Source organism: Paroedura picta, chromosome 4 (genome assembly GCF_049243985.1).
Source record: "Paroedura picta isolate Pp20150507F chromosome 4, Ppicta_v3.0, whole genome shotgun sequence".
Lineage (NCBI taxonomy): Eukaryota > Metazoa > Chordata > Lepidosauria > Squamata > Gekkonidae > Paroedura > Paroedura picta.
Window position 1 is genome coordinate 88,283,466 of NC_135372.1, and position 24,994 is coordinate 88,308,459.

The 24,994-nt window shown below is 44.6% G+C and overlaps 1 protein-coding gene across 1 annotated transcript; it reads right to left on the minus strand.

Annotated features, from left to right (window-relative positions):
• Window positions 1–643: 643 nt before the first annotated feature.
• On the minus strand, window positions 644–24,281 carry LOC143835774 (uncharacterized). Its single transcript, XM_077333954.1, has 5 exons — window positions 24,036–24,281; window positions 6,280–6,651; window positions 3,009–3,311; window positions 2,615–2,781; window positions 644–2,025 (listed from the first exon to the last, which is right to left on the minus strand). The coding sequence occupies exons 1-5, from the start codon at window positions 24,112–24,114 to the stop codon at window positions 1,981–1,983; spliced, it is 966 nt and encodes a 321-aa protein (XP_077190069.1). The 5' UTR covers window positions 24,115–24,281; the 3' UTR covers window positions 644–1,980.
• Between the last annotated feature and the right edge of the window lie 713 nt (window positions 24,282–24,994).

Here is a 24,994-nt window from a genome sequence, read left to right on the forward strand (position 1 = left end):
TGTCTACTAATAAAGTTGCACTTAGTGGAATTACTCAAGAGTAAACAATACCGCCTTTGCTTAAGACAATCATTTGGGATACTTAGCTGGAGGGAAAGGGAAGTTCTCAACATTCCCACTGTGTATTGTAATTTCTAGAGTGGTTTCAAACTGCATCATAGCACTTTCCCCCTCACTGAAAAGAAAGCCCCCTCCCCCACTGGACCTAAGCCCTGCCAGTGTTGTAGAATGGTTACTATTGGGCTAGGATCTCAGAGACAGAGGTTTGGATTCCTGCTGTGCTATGGAAGCCTGCTGGGTGATCTTGGGCCATCCTCAGCCTGTTCTATCTCACAGGGTGGTGGTTGTGAGGATAAAATGGAGAAAGGAAGAATGATTGCAAGTTGGAGAGAAAAGCAAAGTATAACGGTATAAAATAACTCAAGATGCAGGTTTTTGCATTTCTTGTCCTTGGGTACTCATTCAGCTTTTCTCCATATTACCTGCTTTTTCCTATTTAATGAAAAGCGTTTGGGGACAACAGCAGTCCAGTGAAAAGGATAGGAATCTTGAATTTATTGGGATCTGAACTGATCGAAAGTATAGCAATCACAGAATCTCAGCAAATCTACAAGCTAAGAATTTCCAAACAAGAGAAATAAAGTTTCTGAAAATAACAACAAATTTTATTTGTATATATTTATAATAAAACACTCCCAACAAGAAGATATCTTACTAGCTCTTCAGAAAGCTAAGGACGGAAAAGAGAAATAGGTGAGCGGACAACAGGCAAGGCAGTAAATGAAACTGGATAGGACTAAGAGAATTTTTGTTACAAGTACCTTTATGTAGACATACAACAGAAACTCTGTGGAATCTCCCTTTCCTCATTTCCCCTACAATCACAGAAAGCCTTAGGAAGGGTATGTGCAACAGTGGTTAAGATTATTTGGCAGCATAGGAGGTGGCAAAATGAAAGCCATCAGGAAGGGCATGAAGCTAAATACAAAGAACTGTGAGCAGAGTGTCCTCCATTGTTTACAATACCATTTTTTAAAATGCTCCTGAGAACCAAGGGACCCTTGAGAATTGCATGGATTCTGCTACTCAACGGGAAAACCCACAAAAATAATTGATCCCTCCTTTCTCAAGCAGAAAAGCCTCCTGCTCACAAAAGGCAACCTTTGGATCCAAGCTATGTGCAATATGTGCTTCATTTTGCAGACAAGGCACAAAAGCAGTTCTAAGTTTCTAATTGGTAAGGAAGTAACCAGCGAGTAAGAGGAGGTAGGTGGATAACAAAGGCTTTAAGAGGACACAATTGCCACATCCATAACAAAACCCTTTTCAAGCACCAGGGCTATACAAACACGATACTTGTTAATAAACATCAAGCACACCCAGATCACAACTCCACTCCTCCTGAAAACAATGTAACAGCAATAAAGGGTTTGCTTCCACAACAGCAAGGCTACTCTTTGGCTAGCAAGGAGTTCAGGGAATCCACTACTCCCCATATCCCTTCCATAATCACTAAATCCTACTATTAAAAGGAAGGAAGTAAACAGAAGTGCAAAAACAATTTCTTAAAACAGAACTCAGAGGGAGCCAACTGGGTCTCCATATCATGGCATGGTTTGCACTTCCATTCCTAAATATGGCTTGTGCTAGGCTTACTTGCCATTTCTTGTACAAGAGTCCTTCAGTGCAGCTCTCAGAAATCCCGGAAAAACCTCCCTTGGCATTGTTAACAGGAGTTATTGCACCCACTTTCTTGCTGAGCTCAGAGTAAAGAGGTACCAGAGGAAAAGCCTGGGTCAGGTTGGCTCCAGTTCCCAGAATAAGCACTAAGAAAAGGTGTCATTAGATTCACAGCATAGTCATGTGAAAATCAATACAGCAACTCCCATTATCTTTCAGGGAATTCTCTGCCCTGTCAGAATCTTTGCAGGCATTGTGCCTTCCTCGGTTTGTCCCAGTCTGGATGCTAAATAATCTTCTCTAATAGCTGTACAGGGAAAGTGGTGTGTCTTCCATCATATCATCCTGTAATCAAAAAGAAGAGTTGGTAAAAAGCATCGGGTGAAGGAAGCAGTGCACACATGTCCATCCACTTTGATACTTCCACCCATCATTCACAGGCAAGCATTCAGAAGTAACGTAAAACCCTGGATATGTTGAAGAATTAACATAATTTAAAGAGACAGATGGGCTTTCGATGAGACCATCTTTCCTGAGCAGGTGATCCATAACTGATGGAATAAGGTCCTGAACTGCAACCCACCACTGTTGAAGAAGAAATACATTATGCCAACTTACAGTTTATCTTAAATGGTCTGGAAGACATTCTAAGAAGCACCGAGTCCCTTTCTTAACTCCATCTCCATGGGCATAATTGCAGCCACTATTCACACTAATGTTTATGCTTGAGCCTTCCCCAAGTCAGGACCAGCTGGCAATATGGATCTCACCTCCTTTCCACACATGCATTCTGATTGTGATCTTGAAACAATTCTCATAAAACAGTTCTCTCCCCAAGCTCCCCAGCAAAGGATTCTCAAGGTGATAAGAAAGCACAGGACTGAAAAGAGAAAAGTTTGGAGTTCAAGCAGTGGGACTGATGGCAGGCACTCACCATAGGCAAGTCTTGGAGGCGTCGAAACTGTAGCCGACTATTGCGCTGACGATACCTTAAAAAACCCATCAGAGCCAGGATGCCTACTGTCACGATGAAAATAAAGATGACAGCAATCACTAAGGGGTCCCCACCTATAGGACCATCTGTTGGTATACTAGGTAAATCTGAAAAGATGAAAAGAAGGAACTCATGATTTGACAAACACAAAAAATATATGATAAATCCAAAATTAGAATACTAAATTCACACACCATCCCATCACTTCTAACCTCAAACTTGTTCTGGTATAATTTATGCATGCATGTTGTCCTGATTCCCCAAGAATATAGAGTATCCTCCCACTGTTTCTATTCCCCCTGATATGGGAATAAGAGCAAGCCCAAGTATGTACTTTCATCATAATCTTCCATATGCAATCCAGATGTCTTCTCCGGCAGATGATCAGTTAGCCTTTTAGTTTCCACTGATGTGGTTCTGTGAGGCTTGAATGTGGAGGAGGCAGCCTCAGAAGTTAATGTAACCAGCGGAAGCACATGCCTATCAGTTTCAGTGGAACTTGGAGGCAATGTAGATTCAGCAGTGCTATCCTCTGTGAAAGCTTCATGGTGTGTGGCTGGTATGGTTTCAAGTATCCGTTTTGTAGTTGCCAAGGTGCTGAATGTGGAAGATTTTGGCTGAGGGCTAGCTGTTATCCCTGCAGAGAGAGAGAGAGAGCCAAAAGTGGTTGAGACTTATACATGCTCACCAGGCATGGTTATTGACTGGATTGGCAAGGATTGTGAAACACTTCTTGTGGTGGAGGATAAGCAGAATTACATAGAGAAGGTACTGTTGATTCTCTGTGTTTTGCTGGTTCAATACAAACAGAAAAGTGAATAATTTATTCAGAGTTTTAAAGATGAATTTTCTGCCTGTCCAGATTAGGACTCTTTGTATGGAAATCTAGGCTACTGGGATAAACTGAGCCTGCCCTGGACTCTAGAAGAAGAAAGGTTATAATTGGAAGAGAGGTGGTTCTGGCTGAAACTAGAGATCATCTTTTTTTTCATCTGGGAACTCTAGTTAGGAGATGAACCCATTCCATACTGACTTAGCAGGTTCACAGGCAAAGCCCACTGCATGATGCCTAAAGACATATCTTGGTACTCACCAGCATCAGCTCTCAAATGCATGCTCAAACACATTAGACTGCTGTCCAGATCAATGCCTCCATCAATATGTACTTTACATCATGTGTAAAACATGTTTTACATAACAGGTTTCTAATGCCCTGATTGCAGAGCTTCTTTCCCTCTAATTGCTGCCAGTGAATTCCGTCAGAGAAATTGTCCTTTATCCACAAGTGTTCAAAATTAATGCTCATAAACAGCTATGTTTCTAGGAATACGTAGGATGTCAATATTATGAATGGGCACAAACTAGCTGATGAACTTAAGCTCATCACAAATTTCAGCTGGTTCATGGCTCATGAAACAATGTTTGCCAACTGAAGAATTGCCACAGACATTTACAAATATTTATGCAGTTCATGACAGTTTGGGGAGAGCAGAGAGCAGGGGTTTAAACTGGAAGCCATTTAAACCCCTGCTTTCCATAGTTTAATTATTTTACACCTTTATATATTGTTTTTGGATGTGTTATATTGGTGTAATGTAAGTGTTCTCTTATTATGAATTCCAGGGTTTTTTTGGATGTTATATTTTACTAGTAGAAAGCCCGCTACAAGCTTAAAAGCAGTGGGTGCTAGCAGAACAGCGGTTGGGGAGGGGAGGAGAGACAGCAATGGCAAGGGGCAGAGAGGGCTGGTGTTTCCCTGCCCACCTCCACCTCACAAAGGGGGGGAGCATGGGTCGGCCTTGGGGCTGGTGGGCCCCGGGCCAGCTGGCGATACGTGCGCAAGTACCTTTAGCAAGCTTTCTTCCACAGCGCCATATCCCCCGTGGTGTGGGCAGAGGCTCCTCACAGGGCTAGGACTCTCGGCCGTGTGCTCTGCATGGACTTGCATGCTGCTTCCACGCTGCCGCCAGCCCCCCTCCGCCACCACCGGCTCCTCGTGTGCCTCGCTGCTGCCTCCTGGCTGCCACTGCTGCCTCCTCCTGGCCACTGGCGCTTCCTCCTGGCAGCCATGGAGCACCGCACACGTGCGAGCCACAGCAGCCAGGCTTGTTTGAGGCCAGGCTGCCAGAGAGGTGAGCAGCTGGCTATGGAGGGTGGTCTCTGTAGGTGCCAGCCCAATCGGGGTGTGACCAGCTTTGATGGCTGCACCCTGATTGTCCCAGATTTGAGTTTAGGCTGTCTCAGTGGGCCGGACACACTTCACCCACTGGGGCATTTCACAAATATATATATATATATATATATAGGCACATGGATAAGGATAGGCACATGGATAAGGATATCATTTTATTGTATTATGTCCTGTATATATTATATTGGCCTATATTAGATTTGTACAATCTGCCTTGAGTCTCAGTGAGAAAGGCTGAATGATAAATTAAGTATATAAAGATGATATAAATAAATAACATTTTTATTGTCATTTTTGTTGACTACTGGTTCTGCTATATAAATAGCTGTTGATTCTTGTTAAAAATTTAAAACAGGGGTCAGATTTTTAAGACTGCCTGTGATCTACAGTAATGGGACTAAGAATTTGGGTTCTATTTCAGGCAGTATACACTTACATTCAGATTTTCTCATTTTAGCAAATGTAGAATCAGGTACTGTGTCCACAGAGCCTTCCCAGATATTTCACATAAGTAGTTGTAGGCATTCTTTCCAGGTTTCTTTAGAGCAGGCTTTCTCAACTAGGATTTTTTGAAACCTGGAGCCCCAGCCATGGCAGCCGCTAGACAGCACCAAAGGTGAGCCAGCGGCAGAGTGGCAGGGCAGCCTCCGAGGCAGCAGCCAGGGAGGAGGACCGGGGATTGGGGACCACTGGTCTAGAGAGTGAAGTACTCTCATTTTAACTTCTGCAGGCGGGGACGAAGTGGTATAGGCCTTCTTGAGCTCTGTTCCTGGCCCCATGGAGTAGGCCACTGGGCTGTGTCTGGCATTGGTGGAGCAACGGAGCAGCTTACGCCTACTCCAGCCCTGCTTCTGGTATTGGGGGGGTGACACAGTGTCATAGACCTGCTCCAGCCCTGCTTCTGGCATTGCGGTGGGGGTGACAGAGCAACATAGGCCTGCCCAACCCTGTTTCTGGGGGTGGGGGTGGGGGGGTGACAGAGCAGCATAGGCCTGCTCTGGTCCTTGTTTTGGCATTGAAGGGGTGGAGACAACAGAGCGTCTTAAGCCTGATCCAGCCCTGTTTCTGCAGCTCCCTTTGATGAAGAACAAACTGGTAGCCAGCTCAGAGTGCAGATATGGTTCTGTTCACAAATCTTCTGAAAATATTTCTGTGCTATCACTCCCAGTGCTGTGGGAGTGGCCTGGTGATGTCACATACTGTGGGAATGTCTGGGTGATGGTACCACTGGTAACATGTAACTTCCAGGGGTATGGCAGGAAGGTGTGGCTTGCTGACATCACTCCTCTTTTTTTTCAAAGCCTGATGAATGTTTCAGGGTAAAATGTTTCTGAATGGTAAAAAAAAGTTGAGAAAGGCTGCTTTAGTGATAAACTATAAGCCATACAAAATCTGGGTGGTTAGCCTGTCTTACCTTGTCTCTCTTTTGGCTGAAAGGGATCTCTAGTCACGAAGATAGTGCTGGAATTCCAAGATGTGATTGTCACTGGATCTGCGTAACTGGATTGGTTTCCTTCCACTGAATTTGCAGTCAAGTTGTCAACAGTTTGGCTGGTGTTAGTTTGCAGACCTGTTGTAATGCTCAAGAAGCCAGCAGTGGTAGGAGCTGGGAGTTCTGGTGAGCTTGAATTGCCGTCACTTAATGGTGATGTTACTATGTCACTGCCATCCATACCAGTGACAGCTGATGCAGTTGTCGGGTGGCTTAGGTTGCCAGTCTCACTGAGGAGAACCCTGAAGTGTGACTCGGTGCTAGATGGTACTGATGATTGAGCCTGTCCATCTCCTAGTGCAGGGAAGAAAAACCCAAACAAACAGAGGAATGCTAAAGTAGCTGCCATGACTGCAACATGTGTCCTTGCAAAGAAGGTTAACTACCTTCCAGTGAAAGAAGAGGGAAAGAGAAGGAACCAAAGACTACAGGTCCAATCAATTTCCAGGGGAAAAACAACACTGTGAGGATTGATGGGCAGTTTAGCTCCCTTAGTAAATACCTTCTTTTTTAGGGATGCTACTATTTTCTCACATCTTGTGGCTCAGAAAATAAATAACTGTAATCCATGTGGTGTAGTGAAGTTTTGTGTGTGTCTATGGGCCAGTCTCTCTATCTCTCTCAGCCTAATCTACCTCACAAATCTTAGGAGAGAATAAAAAGGAGACACACAGAACAATATATACCCCCTGATGCTTTGGAGAAAGGATGGGATACAAATCTACTAAATAAATAAGTTCTGCTAAATCAGGCTCTCAGTTCACAGAACATATCCTTATCCATGGTTCCTCTATATATTTGTGAAACAGCCTGGGGGGTGGAACCTGTCCGGCTGTCCTAGTTGGAATACAGCAAATTAGGGTGCAGCTGGCCCTGTCCCCAAGAGCTCCCACCCTCCCTCCCTGGACGCTAGCCACGTTCCTGTCAAACACGCCAGAGACAGAGAGAGAGAGAGAGAGCCCTGCCAAGACCAAACATGAGCCCTCATTCCTTCCTATCGCTCCTGCTGTGAGGGAAGCAGAGAAAGACACAAAGAGCTGCCCCAAGCTGCTGACCAGCCCTGCTTTCCTCCTAAGCACGAACCCTAATTACCTGCTATGGTTCCTGCTGCCATGGAGAGAGACATTGCATTCCTGGTTGCAATGGGCTTTCTTGCTAGTATAATAGATAACAATGCAAAAGATGGGGGAGTTCTATTGCAATAGGGAGAACAAGCTACATGACCTCCATACTGCTGTGCAAAGAATCAAAAAGAAATAGAGTTCTCAAAGCACAAAGCTTCTCCCCACCTCCTGAGGGGCACATAGAACTATGTGGCTAAAAAAAAAAACTGAGGATATTCATAAATATAGTAGGCTGTGGTTTCAGTCTAGGCATTTAATAGCACCATACATATACAATATAATCTAAAAACAACTCACTATGAAATGTACTAAAGCCAGCATTAAATAGCTGAAATACTTACACAAATAATCAGCAATTTAACAGCAGCAATTAATATGAACTAAAACCAGCAGTAGCCCAACTGATTATAATGATGGCAATACCACAGCCATATAAAATCTATCTTAATAGTTCAGAGGCTGCAAATCGCCCATGTGACCACGCTGGTCAACAGTCATTTGGAACAGTAGTAAACAGATTATCCTCCCATAAAACAACCCTACATGAGGCACAGAACAAACTCAGGGCTTGGGGGTGTGGAATAAATAGAATGAGGCTGGTATGGGGGGGGGGGAGATGGACAAGGTAACTCATAGTCAATTTGTTTTGAAGATGTGCTTGTGGGTTTCCCAGCTCCTTTTCTGGTTATGGTGGCGAGAACCTGGATTTTCTTTCTCAAGAATACTACAAACACTTGATGGTGAAGCAGAATGAAAGACCGATGACAGAGTAAAGGACAAATCGATTTGAGAAAACAGTCTCCAGCTAAGCCATTCCTTCTAGTGAGCTGCTTCGATACACAATAAACAAAAATGGGGCAAAGCAAATGTAACTAAGTGGGAAACAGTCAGAATTCATGTTTGGCTCCAGAGGCTGAACTGAAGATATTTTATAGCTAGCTCAGTTGTCCGTGAACCTCAGCTTGGCATGGAGCTTTCATTATCACTACAGGCTAGCAGAACCTATAAGGTGTCCCAATTGATATAAAGGCTTTATTGTTTCAGATGGTGTACAGCATCCAAAAGAATCTAGCAAAAGACAGGTCAGTGTGAAAATGGAAGCCATATATAACATGCTCCAAAAATTCCAGTCTCCAGGTATGGACCTGGGGATCCCCCAGAATTACAGCTAATCTCCAGATTACAGAGACCAATTCCCCTGGGGAAACTGGTTGCTTTGGAGGGTGTACCCCACTGAGGTCCACATCCTTCCCAGGCTCAATCCCCAAATCTCCAGGACTTTCCCTACCAGAATCTGGCAACCCATCCTCCGCAGGTGGCCAGGGGGGACTGGCAAACCTAACTTGCTCTGAATCACATAGCAGAGCAAGGTGTAAAACTGAACTTTCACCTTCCTCCTGGGCCACAATCCTATTTGAATGAGCATTTTGTTCATTTTATTCAGCCTTTGATTGTGTTTGAGCTGCACTTGGCAGTAGTTCACTGCAGAGCTGTTGTTATTCCCATGTTGCAGAGAGAATCTAAACATAGAGATCCAGGTGGGCTGGCTTCTTGTTCCAATCATGCTTGCATGCATAATCATAGAATTCAGAAAAGGAATATTTATATGTATGGTGTGTGTAGTATAGACAGGAGATCCTAGGATTGTCTGGCATCCAGGTGAGGGGTGTTTGGAGGTAGCTTGCCACTCCCTGCCTCCGTGTTATGGCCCTAGAGTTCCTTGGAGGCCACCCATCTGAATACTAGCTCATGTTAACCCTGCTTAGCTTCCAGGATCTGGCTTGCCTGGGCTACCTAGGTCAGGGCAGAAAAGGAATAACAGGAAATTCAAGGTACCAAGTAAGGCCATTTCAAAAGGAGACCAATATTTTGCAGGGAAAAAAGTGCTATGTTGAGACCACAACCCCCAGCTCCATGTACCTTGTTAGTCAGATATACTGGATTCAAACCATCAGTAGCTCATTCAGCAGCAGGCACTGCTTTCAGTCTCCAGTAGTCAGCTTCCTGATAGCAAGAGCTGCTACAGGCCTTGCAGGACAGCTGCAGTTGCACCAGAAAGACCGTTTATGCACTGGAGCTTTCATATCGAGCTGCAGGCTGGAATTTTAGTTGTGGCAGGTTGCTCCACCTCTTCCTGCACCCACATGGGGGAGCATTTGGCCTGGTGCACCTCATCTGCCCCCGATTTGTGCTCCAGCAAGGGAGCTGGGGCAGTGAAGTTCCCAGTGCATAAACGGTCAAAGACTAGACACCCACGGCTTGCCCTGTGGCAGTCCACCTCCTCCAGCCTCATAGCTGTTGTTCATGCAAAAGAAAAACAAACAAACCAACAATTAGGGCTATATAAAGCTATAGTGTCTGACCAAGTAGAGTCCTCATAATTTTTCCCGTTTCCTTTTGTTTGCCAACATACCATCTTCACAAGCACTGTTATATTTTTTTCCAGCATACATGCCGAAAAAGTTGCCTATTCCAAAGTCAGACCACTGATCAATTTAGTTCAGTATTTTCTGATAGCTATTGTTGTCCTGCACCCCTTTCTGTAATTTTCCTTTAAAAAATTGAAATAAAATATTTCCTCTTCATCCCATCTGAAGAGGTGAACACTGCCTCATGAAAACTCATGTTCGAATAAATATTGTTATTCTTTAAGATTCTAACAGGCTTCTGTTTTATCGTGCCATTTCCGCATGGAGGTGGACAACGCATGCCTCCTGTTTGCTAACATGCAATAGTAAAGTAGCACCTTTAAGACCAACAAAGATTTATTCAAGGCGTGAGCTTTCGAGTGCAAGCACCGTTCGTCAGACTATGATCTTCTTACATGACAGGGAATATATAGCAAAAATCAATTCCCTGTCATGTAAAAAGATCATAGTCTGACGAAAGGTGCTTGTACTTGAAAGCTCACACCCTGAATAAATCTTTATTAGTCTTAAAGGTGCTACTGGACTCTGATTTTATTGTGCTACTTCAGACCAACACGGCTACTTATTTGAATCTATGCAATAGTAAACCAGACATTTGCACGTTTCGTGACAGGAGACCCCTCCTGCGTTGTTCTGCCATCTCACTGTGGCTTTTCCATTCCTAGTGAGGCAGAGGAGAAGCAGGAAGCATGGACAACCTGCAGATTCCCCTTCCCCCGTTCCTTGGGTTTTCAATCAACATAAGCCACCAATCCCTTCACAGTGGTTGTTTTGGGGACTCAAACTTCCACCCCCCCCCCAAGTCCAAAAATTAATTTAAAAAAGAAACTTCCATGTTGCTACAGGGACATGCTACAACAGTAAAACAGTTTTAAAAGCAGTTCTGCATTACTACAGGATCACACCACAACAATAAAACAATAAAACATTTCCGTAGATCTCTTTTCAGGATTCTTTGAATAATGCTGGTCTCTCTTTATTTTCAGGTAGATTTCTGATAGGCTGGCCACTGTAATTGGACCCCAAAGATTGTGTGTTCACAATAAAGATTTACAATAAAGAGAATGGATAATAAGCTAATAGGGAGAGGGCTGCTTCATCACATGCCCATCCCCGTTCATACTCCACCACCAGAAAACACAAACATAAAACACAAACAGAAATGTGGGTTGCTGCCCAATCCCAATATTACTGTGCACACTGAAGAGAACATTTTATTTAAACCAAGGGTACATTGCTTTGTGGTCCTGTAGCAACGCAGACTGTGCCATTTTTTAAACAAAATTCCAATCCGGAAATGGAGAGGGGCAGGGCGGGTGCAAGGGCAGGCCAAACGCTGCAGAGACTGTTGCATGTTTCTCCTTCCAAGCAGATTTGCCCCTGTTTGCACCTCATTGTGCGCTGCGACAAGAAATGGGAGAGCAGATTCTGCCACTTTCCCTCATTGCACAGCAAACAGAACGAAAACTTGCACCACCCACTGGAGAGCTACTGGTTGCTGCTGACGTCATGTGGAAGCAGCACTAAAACACACAAACAATTAAGGCCGGACAGAGGCATATTCCTTGTGCAAAAATGGTTTGTGCTACAACAGATTACCTGGGCTATCTCCTAAGATTAAGGTGACCAGATTTTAACATTGGTAAAGCGGGACACCATTGATCAGGGTAGGGGGTTCTTGATTTTAAATTTGGTCAATACGGAGCAAGAAAAAGTTTCATAGAATGCATAGAACACAAAAATAACATTGTAATATATATTTTTTAATTTCAACATAATAAGTACAATTTGCCAGGTGCCCCCAGATGTCCCTCCAAAAGTGGGACAGTCTGGTCACCTTACCTAAGATGGATATGGCCATTCGAGCCTTATCCTATGGCATGCAGTTGCTAAGGGCTTGTTTGTTGTTACGTTTGGCCAGTCTCCATGGTGCACCTTTATAATAGGCACTTGAATATTATACAACAGCTTCTGCTCTAACTAGCATAAAGCTACAGCAACTGGAAGAGGAACAAATCCTGCACAATCACCATGTCAGTATTTTTACTTGGAAACCTAAGCTATCAGTGGCTGGGGGGAGGGGCTGTAGGGTTGCCAGGTTCCCCTGTCCTCTGGAAGGTTTTTTTTTTTGGGGGGGGGGGAGTGTCAGCCAGGCTCAGAAACTCTTGGAGATTTAAGAATGGAGCCTGGGGAGGACAAGGATCTCAGTGGAGTACAATGCTACACAGTCCACTCTCGAAAGCATCCATTTTCTTCAGGGGAATGAACTTTAGTAGTTTGGAAATAAACTGTAATTCCTGAGAATTTCCAGGTCCCCACCTGGAGGCTGGCATTTCTGGAAAAGGAGTTTTGAACAGCAATTAGATTTTTCTTTTCTCCATTGCAGAAGATGCAAACTGTTAACCACACAGGCCAGTAAATGCAAGTTCTCCCTGTTTTGTGGTCTGGTTCTCAGGCTTGGCAGTATGAGGCTGCCATTTAGAGATGACTTTCCATATATCTCAAACCAGACTCTGGCCTATCAACAGCAATTCTAATGCTATAGACTGCATTTGAATTGGTTGCTTGAAGAAAAGGATGGTGCATTACAAAGGAGTCATAAGAATGAAATGGTAATTTGGCACTAAAATAAAATTGAGATATTCTTCCTTTGTATTTGTATTCTTCCTTTGTATTGTATTAAAAACAGGTAGGGGGCTGGGGCAGCCCCCACCCTCTGAGCTCTCCAGCAGCCTAGGGGACCAGGCAGAGTGACACAGAGCATACTGTTGGCCTTTCCCATGTCCCAGCAGCCGGGCAGAGCAGCACGGCCAATGTGGAGCAGCCATATGGCCTTCCCTGCCCTCTCCCAGCAGCCAGGAGCCTTACCTGCTGCTGGCTCTTCTTCCTCATGGCAATTGCTGGGAAGCAGCATGGAGAAGGAGAACAGGGCTGGGGAAAAGCCTCTAAATGGCTCTTAGTGGGTGAGTGCCCTCACCCTATTGGATGCATGTCCCATAGTGAGGGCCAATTAGAGGGCTGGCTTGTTATCAGAAGGACCATGCAACTTTTTATATGGTATATGATATAGCAGCTCCTTGCTAAAACTTCAATCCTCCCCTTCCCACTATATTAAATTGCTACCTCCAGACATAAACATTTCATGTTTCCCCTGAAGATTCTAAGCCAACATTATCCTGAAGCATACATAGTTGCAATCATACCACAGTTTGAGTCAATACCCTGTAAAGAGTTCTCTCCTCCCCTTCCTTTGCTCAGAAGCTGAAAACTGACCTCTCTCCTCCCCCCTTATGATTAATATCAGCAATAAATATAGTTATACACACTCCATCGATGGCCTACATTACACTCTGTTCTCACCAGAACATGGAAGTGGGGAGGCTCACAACTACAAGGATCATATAGAGGCGATAGCTCTTTGCCATTTCCCCTCTCGGAATTCCCATCTTTAATTTATTTTAAGAATAAAAACTATTTTAAATTCAAATCTATAACTGTACCATGCATTCCCTCAACACTTTCAAATTAAATATGATTGCAAATACCACCAAAATCCCCACACATCTGCCAGACTAAGCTCATAAAATAAATACATCAATAAATTCTGGCTTGGGATATCCCAAACTAGAATGCCTTTTAACTGAATATTTAAGCCTTCTGATTAAGTACCTAATATTTTTCCCATTTCAGCTAAAGAGAAGCAACAGCTTTTAAAGCTTTGCCATCCTGGACCTGTCTGCCCTAACCAAATTTACAATCCAAAGAACAATTTGTTGATCATAACCGCTAAAATTGGAACATAACCAACTCATGCAATATGCTGTAGCACCTGTTCACTTCCATGAGATTTGCCAGAAACACAAGATAAAGCTGAACATCATCTACATATTAGTGGTAATGCAGCTCCGATCTCCAGAGGCTTTACACAGATGTTGAAAAGCATAGGGGACAAGACAGAACCCAGTAGAACCCTGTAAGCCAAAGCCCAAGGGGTTGTCCTCCAGCACCATACTGAAAACTATATTCAAGGTGGGACTGAAACAGCTTTCCAGTTCCCAACACAGTCCTACTCCCCTTGTTCATTTCCCAATGCAGGTCATCTACCAGGGTGACCAAGGCCATTTCAGTCTTATGGCCAGCCCTGAAAACAGTGGAGCAGATCCAAACAATCCTCTTCATTCAGGAGTCCCTGAAGTTTCCCAGCCACGGCTCCTTCAATCACCTTGGACCCATCTGAGACTGGCCTTGGTGGCACTCGGGGAACACTAGTAAAGGTAACAGAATGAGGGAATTCAGCTCCGCAGCAATGAGCATTTGTTAGAGATAACCTGCATATTTTATTTTATTTATTTTTATTTTATTTATTATTTATTTTTATACCACCCTCCCTAGAGGCCCATATGTGTGTGTGTGGGGGGGGGGGGGAGACTGCACTATACTTCCATGTTTTCATCCTCTTTCCTCTCAGGATTCAGACATGTTGGTAGATTATTTGTGCATGATCATGATGTGGGGCATTCATGGGCTTAGGGATGTATGTATGAACTTTCAGCCTGCCTATAAGAAGGGACAAAGTGGGAATTTCAAATAGCTCTGAAGCAAACCAAGCCGAAAATCCCGTGGTGGCACAAGCTAGCACCACAGGGCCACTCGGCTTAGCAGCAACCAAGGACATTAACTTATTCATTGCTTTCTCCTGCATGTTGGTGGCACTATGGGAGGAAGGAACTGGTGAGCTGGTAATAGTTATCATTGCTCCTTAAGTAGCCCTTGAAGAACTGGCATAGTTCCTGGGGCTTAGCTCAATTTGCTCCTGGCCACCAGTGGCCCTCTTGGCCAGTGGCCCACCACAAAATTTCCCAGAGAGTCTGCCAATATGCCCCTGCATGTAAGGTTGCAAATACAGCATACAAATTTTCATGGATTTCCAGGTAAATGTGATCAAAAATTAGTTCCATTGATTTCAATAGGATTTGCGCCTAAGGAAATATAAAAATAAATAAGTCTGCAAAAAAAAAAGATCGTTGTAATATAAATGTAGAAACGTGTAAAAAAAACACCTTGTTAAGCAATTGATTAAGCAACTGTAAAAACAAATGTAAAATTTTATTAAGCAATTGTAAAAAGGATTCATTAAACAATCCACTAAAGCTTGTACTACTTAAGCCACAGCTCTGGCAGGAACACAATTTCTACATGGACTCACACATTACCACTCTGTCTTGATTCTCCTTCTGTTAAAAAAAAAAAACAGAAACTGGGGCTCATCTCACAGAATAACACTCAAAGATAGGCATATACAGCATCTAATGCAAGACGTAGGGCCCAAATACTGCATAACTAATGTTTTACATAGGAGAAAAAACTGAACACCCAAACCTTTGTATTCAGAAACTTTAAAAAACTCAGTGTGGCTGCTTGCCAAGGCATTTCAGAGTTCTGAATACTCTCATTCTTCCCACTTCATGTGTTTACATCAAAATTCAGAGTGTACAGGTCTGTCTCATTTACTGAAAGCAAGGAATCGAACCCTCAAGAAGGTCTGAGAATTTATACACAGACACAAAACATCTTCCTCTGGCAACTGGCAGCAAAGGAGAGTTCTCAAACAGAAGCTGTTAGTTTTGTGAAGGGAATTGGGTCATGCCAATGTGATTCTTGAAACAGAATGAAATGGTCTTATCAAAGATATCCCCCCATAGATGAATTTTCACTGGTAATTTATTTACAGGAACGGACCCCAGAGAGAATGCTTGTTCCCCTTAGAATGTAATCTTAAAAATGTGTTACCTCCTTCTAATTCAATTGAAACCAGTGGTCTTAGAAAGCTTTAACTGGCATAATTGATCCTCAGAAGGACATTTACCTGAAAGTGCTTTGCAAAAGCAGACTGACTCTCAGGATCAGAACAAGGAGGAAATCAGTACCTGTATCAGGGGAAGAACTGCAGCAAAGTGGCAGAACATCTGTTTTGCAGGCAGGTGGTCCTATGTCCAATCCATCACTAATTATGTCCAACTATATGTCCATCATCAGTAAAAAGGATCAGACAGTAGGTGATGTGAGAGACCTTGGAGAACCAGTGCTAATCTGAGTACTTACCTTGATGGACCAATAATCTAATTCAGTATAAGATATTTTCATATGTTCAGTTCTGTAAGAATTAAGCAAGCCTGCATTGTCCCCTAGTTCAACTGCCACACAAATCTCATGCCCTTTTCAACGGGGAATACCATATCTGGCCTGTAATACCAGCCCTTAATGGCTTTTCTTTGCCCTATTAACTGCTCAATAGTTGGCATAGCACACTGGATGGCATAGCACACTGGATAAGTACATGAGCTGTTAGCTAGGAAGATTTGGATTAAAATTTCACTCATTTCCCCAAACTCAGTAGCTGGCTTTAGGCAAACCAGCATTTCTCAGCCTCATTACTTCCCCACAAGTGTACAATATAAAGATAATAACAGTGACCATATTTACATGGTTATTGTAAGAATCATTGAGATAATGTATGGAAATTTGAATGTGTATCAAAGGCAATTAACAATATATGTCATTATTACTGCTATTGGTATCTCATCATTCAGAAGGAAGATGACTCTTTTGGTTATCATTGCTCAAATTGAAGCTATGACTTCAATACAAAAATACAAAAGGATAGGTAGCATATTTAGTGGGCCAGTTTATGAAGATTTAAAAGTGCAACTTTTCAAATTATGCAGAATTCTTCATCTGGTTGCCTTGTTGCTTAATGTATACATTTTAATTGATTAAACAATTATCCATTATTTTAATATTAAAATTGTATTAACTACAAAACTGGATATAACATTCTCCAGTGGTATATTTAACATTAATGATAACCCTTTCCAACTGAATATCTTTAAATAGGACAGGGTCCTATTAAATAAAAGAGTAAGGCCACCTGGGGAGGAGTTAGGGCGGGCCCTGTCCAGGATAAAAACTCAGAGGGCCCAATCAGGAGCCATGAAGCGGCTCCTGATTGGGCCCTCCGAGTGTCCATCCAGGGCCAAGCAGCCAATGGGGAGGCGCACAAAGTGCCTTCCTATTGGCCCCTCACCAGGACAGACCAAAATTCCATTCACCCAGCCCAGTCTGGCTGCCAGTCTGCTCCTGACCACCAAAGGGAGAGGAGGTCAGTAGGGCTGCCAAGGGAGATGAGAACAGAGGCTTGGCCAGGCTGTGCCAGCCCTTTTCGCCCCAAGGCTGTCCTAACTGCCATGTCCAACTGTAAATTACCTCAGAACCCTGACGGAGCTGGCAGGAGGCTGCAGAGTGCTCCCCCTCCCCCCTCCCTTCAGCCCAGCTGCGAAGGAGCCTCTGACAGGCCCTGACTGAGGGAAGGAGGCCTTTCCAAGAGCAACGCAGAGGAGCCTGAGGGCCTTCCTTTTGGGGGGGGGGGGGGACTTTCGCCTTCTGCCAAACAGTTGCCTGACAGGGAGGCCACAGAAAAGCCCCTTCTCACTTAAAATACTGCTCTGGCCGGGGGTTAGACACAGCCAAGCCATGTGTCTTTCTTCTTTGCAACTCTCTGCAGATTTGAGGCCACTGCACAGCGTTATTCTGCAGAGGAAGCTGGCTCTTTTGTCTCCTGTTTCATCTGCACAACAACCCTGTGCAGTAGGCCTCAAGTCTTTCAATTCAACAACAACCTGTGTGGGAGGCCTTAAATGTTTCTTCTCTACCACAACCCTGTCCAAAGTAGCCCTTTCTGCCTGGGGAGCTGATCTTTATACTCTGCAGGTGAGCTGTAATTCCAGGAGCTCTCCAGGCCACACCTGTAGGTTGGCTACCCCTGGGTTGGAAATATTCCTGGAGGTTTGGAGGTGGGACTTCAAAATCGTACAATGCCTCAGAGTCCAGTCTTCAATTGAGCCATTTTTGCCTGCAGTTGGTAGGGAATGGTGCAGGAGTGTCCCTCCTGGCCTATGGGTTATGGCCAGCCCTTATCAGCTACTGTTTGTATTCTGGGGCGCAGACAGGCAGACCAGCATCAGTCCTGTGAGTCTGGAAAGTGCAGGAAGATCTAAATAAATATTTACAGCCTGAAACTAAATAGAGAACAAGTAAATGTCTGGATACACATCGTAACTGAAATAGTAACTGGCAAATAACCTTGGCCTGGCAAATAAAAAAACAGTATTAAAAACCTTACTAAGGTCAAGACTGCTGTGCACAGACAGTCTTCCTCTTAGGGTTGCCAGCTTCCCTGTGAGGCTCGCTACCCCCACCTCCCTCATGGGGAGTCTGCTATGGGGAGAGAAGGGGAAGACGATTGGAAAATGCTTTGAGACACCTGAGGCCTGCTGGGTCACTGCGGCCCATTCCCAGTTCTCTCAGATCTCTCACAACCCTACATACCTCACAGGTTGACTATTGTGGAGAGACAAATGGAAAAGGTGTTTGTAAATCGCTTTGAGACTCCTTTGGGTAGTAAGCAATAGGGTACAAAAATCCGTTCTTCTAAGGAACAACCATGAAAGAAGCATGTGGGCACATAACATTTTACCAACAGTGAAAATATGGGAGACAGAAGGAACAGGGTGGACACCTGTGTACTGTGACTACCCTATGTGTATTTCGGTGAATGTGGCCTAATTCACACAAGAAGGGAAATGACGCAGAACTGGGGGGAATTGGTTGCCATGTAATCTTCCCCTACGAAGAGTCTCCAGTCTGATTTTCCCTTCACATATCTGAGGACATGTCTCTGGAAAGCCCCTCTGTAACCACTATGCCACAATTCCCAAAGGTCAGTTCTCTCCCACAATCAACGAACATTCCACACCACAGGTTCTTGACACCCATATCTCCACACCCATGGCCTCATTTGCCACCATGCCACCACAACCTCCCACACAACACACATGACAACCCCATGCCCTTACAGACTGGACAACTCCTCCCCTTCCTCTTCCCACTGCCAAGCTCTAGCGCCCGTTGTATTCTTGGAGACAACGGGCTTTGCCCCTAGTAGTCTAATAAAAGGCTAGAAAACTGGGCTAAAATGAACAAAATGAATTTCAATAGCGATAAATGTAAAGTTCTTCATTTACGTAGGAAAAGTCATATGTATCATTATACGATGGCCGAGGCTTATCTTGGCATTTGTATGTGTGAAAAGTATCTTGGGGTCTTAGTAGACCAAACACTGAACATGTGTCAGCAGCGTGACTCGGTAGCTAAAAAGACAAATGGGATTTTGGGCTGTATTAAAATAAATATTGTGTCCAGATCTCATGAGGTAATGTTACTACTTTACTCCACTCTGGTTAGACCTTACTTGGAGTACTGTGTTCAGTTTTGGGCACCACAACTGAAGAAAGATGTAGAGAAACTGGAGTGTACCCAGAGGAGGGCTACTAAGATGGTGAGGGGTTTGTTGGAGACCAAGTTGTGTGAGGAAGGGTTTAGGGAGCTTGATCTGTTTGGCCTGGAGAGAAGACGACTAAGAGGTGATATGATAACCATCTTAAAATACTTTAAGGGCTGCCATATAGAAGATGGAGCAGAGTTGTTCTCTGTTGCCCCAGAGGTTCAGACTAGAACCAATGGGTTGAAATTATTTCAAAAGAATTTTCGGCTAAACATTTAGAAGAAGTTCCTGACAGAGCGGTTCCTCAGTGGAACAGACTTCCTCAGGAGGTGATAGATTCTCCTTCTTTTGAACTTTTTAAGCAGAGGCTAGTCATCTGACAAAAATGCTAATGTTATGATCTCAGGCAGATTGTGAGTGGGTGGGCAGGAAAGGACATGCCAGTGTTTGTCTCTTGTGGCCCTTCCTTACATATCCTGATAACTGCTGATCATCACTGTGGGATGGTAGGTGATTCTCTCCAAGCCAGGCTGAATTCTGGATATTTTTAGTAGGGGGGTTCACTTGGGCATGAAACTGGGGTGAATTCCTGCATTGTGCAGGGGGTAGGACTAGATGACCCTGGAGTCTAAGATTCTATGAAAAGATATTGTTTTGTTTTCTTTCTACTCTGGGGTCCCTACCAGGTGCTGTGAATATAGTTGGCACATTTCTCTGCATTTGGTAGTTTCCTGATTTCTGACTGTGATACTCCACAGATGCTCCCAACTCCAAACAGTTTTGGGTGCAAATGGTCCTGACCTTCAGGCCTTTAGATAGTTCCCTAAGCAATAGCCAGTGGGGGCTTTCACCCCTAAGATCTAAGGCAAAATGAGGCAAATCAAGGGATCAAAGACACTACAATAAAATGGTCATGGGAACTGACAGAGACATGTAAAGAATGTTAAATAGTCAAAGTCAAACTTTATTGCATTAGGTCATAGGCCATCGCAAGATAAGGATGTTAAATAAAATACATGACAAACCCATCAATCAATCATAGTTTTGACACTGACTAGTTTTCACACAAATGAGGTTCTGTTCACACATGGAATAGTCACTACTTATGTTTGTTGTGAGTTCTCTACACAAGGCCTGTTGAATTGAAGGCGTCCCATTTAATTTCCAGAGCTGGCAAGGCTAGATTAAGGTGGAACAGATACTGTTTGCATGAACTGCATTGCACACTGCTCCCAGTGTATGTGTGACCTCAGGGCAGCAGAGAAGGGCCTGGCACAGTGACAATCTAAGCTTTATTCCACTCTGTAAATCTGGGCTCCACTGGAGACGTGTATGTGTAAAGGACAAGCAAACATCTACCATCATCCCTCCCCCAAACATAGCCAGAGGCACTGAGGAGGAAAAGGTAAAATTAAAGACTAAAAATATCATGGAGTTTTATATTTTTGAAAGCCACTGAAGGAAGTGGGTTTCTGAAGTTAGCTAGAAAAAACTGGTACCTGCTAGGCTGACTGAGAACAAACTGGCAGGCAGATCAGTGCTCTAGGTCCAGTGTACCATAAACCATTTCATAAAGATATTTTTACAGAGTGCCTCTTAGATGGATCCAAAAGCATTCACAGTATATAAACACAATCCGCCTCAGCACCTTTTGAACGAGAAGTGGCATGGACCTCTCTATGCATAGTACTTAGTAGTTGTTTAGAATTAATCAGGACAATGTTTAGTGAATGATGTGGGGGGAAATGAACTTACAAAGACACTCAAGAGATTTTTCACAGTCCACAAAACATTTTCTGAAAAGTTAATATAACAAGGAAACCTGAAACCAATACCCTGATGAACACCTATAATGTGTCAGTCAAATTTTGAATAACAGCATCATTATGTGCATAGATTTTGCAAGACTGAGTAGAGTAGAAGGTAACAGCCTACAAAAATAATTTACTAGTCCACCCCTTACCCATACTAATGTTAGCTATTTCAGATATACATAGTCTGGGAAGAAAGACCAGCTCTTGTCCCATTTACAAAAGAGTTCCTGGAGATTATTCATACTCAACACTGGTGACTGGGAAACTGGAGAAGAAGATGAATAAGAAAAGAAGTTGTTTTTATACCCCTCACTATCTGAAGGAGTATCAAAGTGACTTACAATCGCCTTCCATTCCTTTCCCCACAACAGACACCCTGTGAGGTAGGTGGGGCTGAGAGAGCTCTGAGAGAAACTACTCTGCAAGAACAGATCTAATAGAACTGTGCCAGACCCAAGGTCACCCAGCTGGCTGCATGCGGAGGAGTCAAATCCAGCTCTCCATATTAGAAGCTGACACTGTGAACTACTATGCCAAACTGGAGAGAACTGAACTAACACCTGTATTAGCATCAATGTAGCTCTCATTCTTAAATGTAATTTCTCTGATTTTTATGAACATGTCCAGGAATGTGCTTGTCTCTAAAATAATCCTGACAGAAAAATCCCTATCCCTTTACATGAAGGATAGGTTAAGAGAATATATTTACCTCAAAAGGATTACCAATGGGTTGATCTGAACATTTTAAAGTGTCATCTATCTATGTTAAATATTGTTAAGTCTACAGAACCTCCATACAGACATTCTACACTAATGGGATATCTACAGTACCAGTTCTCTGCTGTAACAAGGGAGGGAGCTGTATTCTTTTCATTTGTATATGCAGTTTGGGCTTTTTTAAAAAACACACTTTTCAACAAGGAAGTTATCTACTTTGCTACTGTGAAATACTAATAAGTTACTACAAAGCTGATACTTCGATTCTAATTCAGAATCTAAGTAAGTGATCTCTGATCATGGATCGATTCATTAACTAGTATAAGTGTGAAGCCATGACCACATATGATATTCTCCCTACATGAAAGTAATCTCCAGAAATGTGGGTTTCTGCAGCCTTGAAGTACCACACTTCTCCTTCTGACCATAATAGAACCACCCGGTCAGCAGCAAAGCTCACTTTTTGAGAGCAGCAGCAACACCAGACACTGAAGCCAGGGCTCACACACTTGAAAGCAGTTCCCCATCAACTCTCCAACTAGGAACACAGGGAAGAGAATTGCCATAGGGAGTTAGGCAGTCCCAACAGTTGTGACATAGATACCACTGCTACAGAGCAGTGTGGGGGAAACCACAGGGACATGTGGGCTCAATGGCAGTCCCAAATACAGCATGCCCAAGGTTCCTGGCTGGAGTCCCACACGAAGAGAGCTCTGAAGCAATCCCATCAAACATAATAACGGGGGATGAGGCCCACATGCTCTTTTTTTTGGGGGGGGGGGTCTGTTGAGTCCTCACATTATTTTCCACCTGCACTCAGGAGCTCACTACCATTGTCCACTTCAGTACATGCCATCCATCCCCCCACCTTCCCTCCTTGCAAGGTGCTTGGCTTACCAGATGCAAGTAGTGATGTATCAAATGTGACCTTTCCCCTTCAACTTGCAAGAGGACACTGTGTCCCCTCACACCACCCCTCTGCCCCTACTTGGCATAGATACAGGGGCTAACTATAAGAAGGTGACATCAGGGGAACACCATGAGTGGAGCAGGATGTTGCTCCTAAGCCCCTCCATTCCTAGATAAGTCCCTGGTACAGCATTGTGACACTAAGAGCACCGGTGTAGCTCTCAGATCACTCCCATAGAGGCCCTTGCAAGAAGGGAGAGGGGACTTCTGCCCATCCCCAAGTACCAGCACAACTCAGGATACTGGTTAAGTCAGCAGCAAAGCACACCCTGCTCAGAAGACCATACCAGTGTTACTGCCCCCCCCCCAGCTGTACTCATAGCTCAGTCGATAGGGCACATAGCATGAGACAATATCACTGTGGCTCCCACTGGGGAGCTACCAACTCTCTTGTTCCAGCTGTTTCTGCACCATTACAAGGTGCTTATATGGTGCTTTGGCTGGCTTGCGCAGTTTTCCCTCTCAAAGACATGAAGCTCTCTCTACTTGTTCCATCTGTCAGTGCAGCTTGCAAAGGAGCTGGATCTTTCCCTGCTCTAAGATGAGGGAGTTGGCAACCCCATCACCTGACTCGGTTTTTCTTTTCCTGGTGCTGTTCGATGACTGCGTGGATTCTACTCTACAGCTGTGTGTGTTTGACTGGGGCCTGAGCCTCACTCGATCCAACTGGGCTAATGTAAGCCAGGGCTGAGCCCCAACGCCTGTCGAATGCCACCGCTTTTACTGAGTGCGTGAAGCACCAAGAGCAAAAGGCGCCGGTAGCGCTGACCACAGACCACTCTCTCTATACTGCCTTGCTTCGACACAGGTTCCATGACTGGGCACGTTTCCTTTCACAAACCCACAAGCAACTCCGGTTAAGTTCCCAAGGCGTCCCGGTGAACGGGAATAAGGGGCCCGTCCTATAAGGAAGGGCGTCCTATCGACCCCAAACACAACAGTCCTCACGCCGCAAACTTTCTACCCGCCCCGCTTAAGAAAGCTCCGGCGCTCTGTTCTTCGTCGATGTGTGAGGTGGAAGCGAGGCAAATCCCGCCGGGAAGGCAGCAGGCCAGACAGTGGGTCATGGGAACAGAATGACTGGCTTAGCAGGGCCGAAGGGCCAAGACTGCCGATGCTCCCAGGAGGCGGACCTGCTGGAGACCCTGGCACAAAACCGGGGACCCCTGGAGAGCCGGGAGCCTTTTCCCTTGGCAGGGCGTTCCCGGGCTGGGGAGTCTGGAGGGCTGAGGACCTGACCCCGAATCCGTCCCATTCTGGAGCGACTGGATGGTGAGCCCTGTACCTGGTAGCGGCAGGAGCGCTCCCGCGAGGAGGCAGCAAACGGGGGCGAGGCTGAAGAGGGAGCGACGTGTTTCCTCCATGCTGGACAGAGTCCGGACTGGCTGGTAACGGCGAGCGACGGGTCGAAGCAAGTGCTAAAATAGGATCGAGGACGAGCACCAGGGACCAGAATGGCCTGCGGCTTCTCCAAAAGGTCCAGAGAATGAGTCACTGCCACGTGGTTCCTTCACAAACACACACACGGGACGGGACTTGCTTGGGCGTGTCGTCTCCGCCTCCCCCACCCTCCTCTCCCACCAGACTGCTCGTATTCGTCTCTCCCCTTGCGCGGCAGGTCTTTCCTGTCTTTTTGGCATGGCGCTATTAAGCAGTCTCGGTTATTCAACATAGCGATTTCTGCTGGGCGAATATTCTTATGCCCAGTTTTCATCTATCTTCATGCAAGTCAGGACCCTGCTGGCACCGAGGGCCGAGCTAATCCTTCGATGTGGTGGGTCCTGCGTTCAAGGCGGGAAGTGTGTGAAAACCTCTCATACATTCCATTCGTAAAAAACGACTGCAGAAGAAGTGTTGGTTCTTATATGCCGTTTTTCTCTACTAGAAGGAGTCTCAAAGCAGTTTATAATTGCGTCCCCTTCTCTCTCCCCTGTGAGGTAGGTGAGGCTGAGATAGGCCTCATATTGCTGCTTGGCCCCAAGGTCACACAGATGGCAGCATGTGGACAAGTGGGAAATCAAATCAGGCTCACCAGATGAGAAATCTGCACTCCTAACCCCTACACCATGCTGGCTGCATGAATGCTAGTTGGGGGTGGGGGAGAGGTGATCAGGATTTTGCTTGAAATAGTCCTAATTCATCTGCTAGTTTGTTGAAGGTTTTGCTCTAGATCCAAACACTTTTTGGATGCTGTTGCTTCTGGAATTAAGGAAACACATGGAACTGGCGTTCAGCTATTTTGAA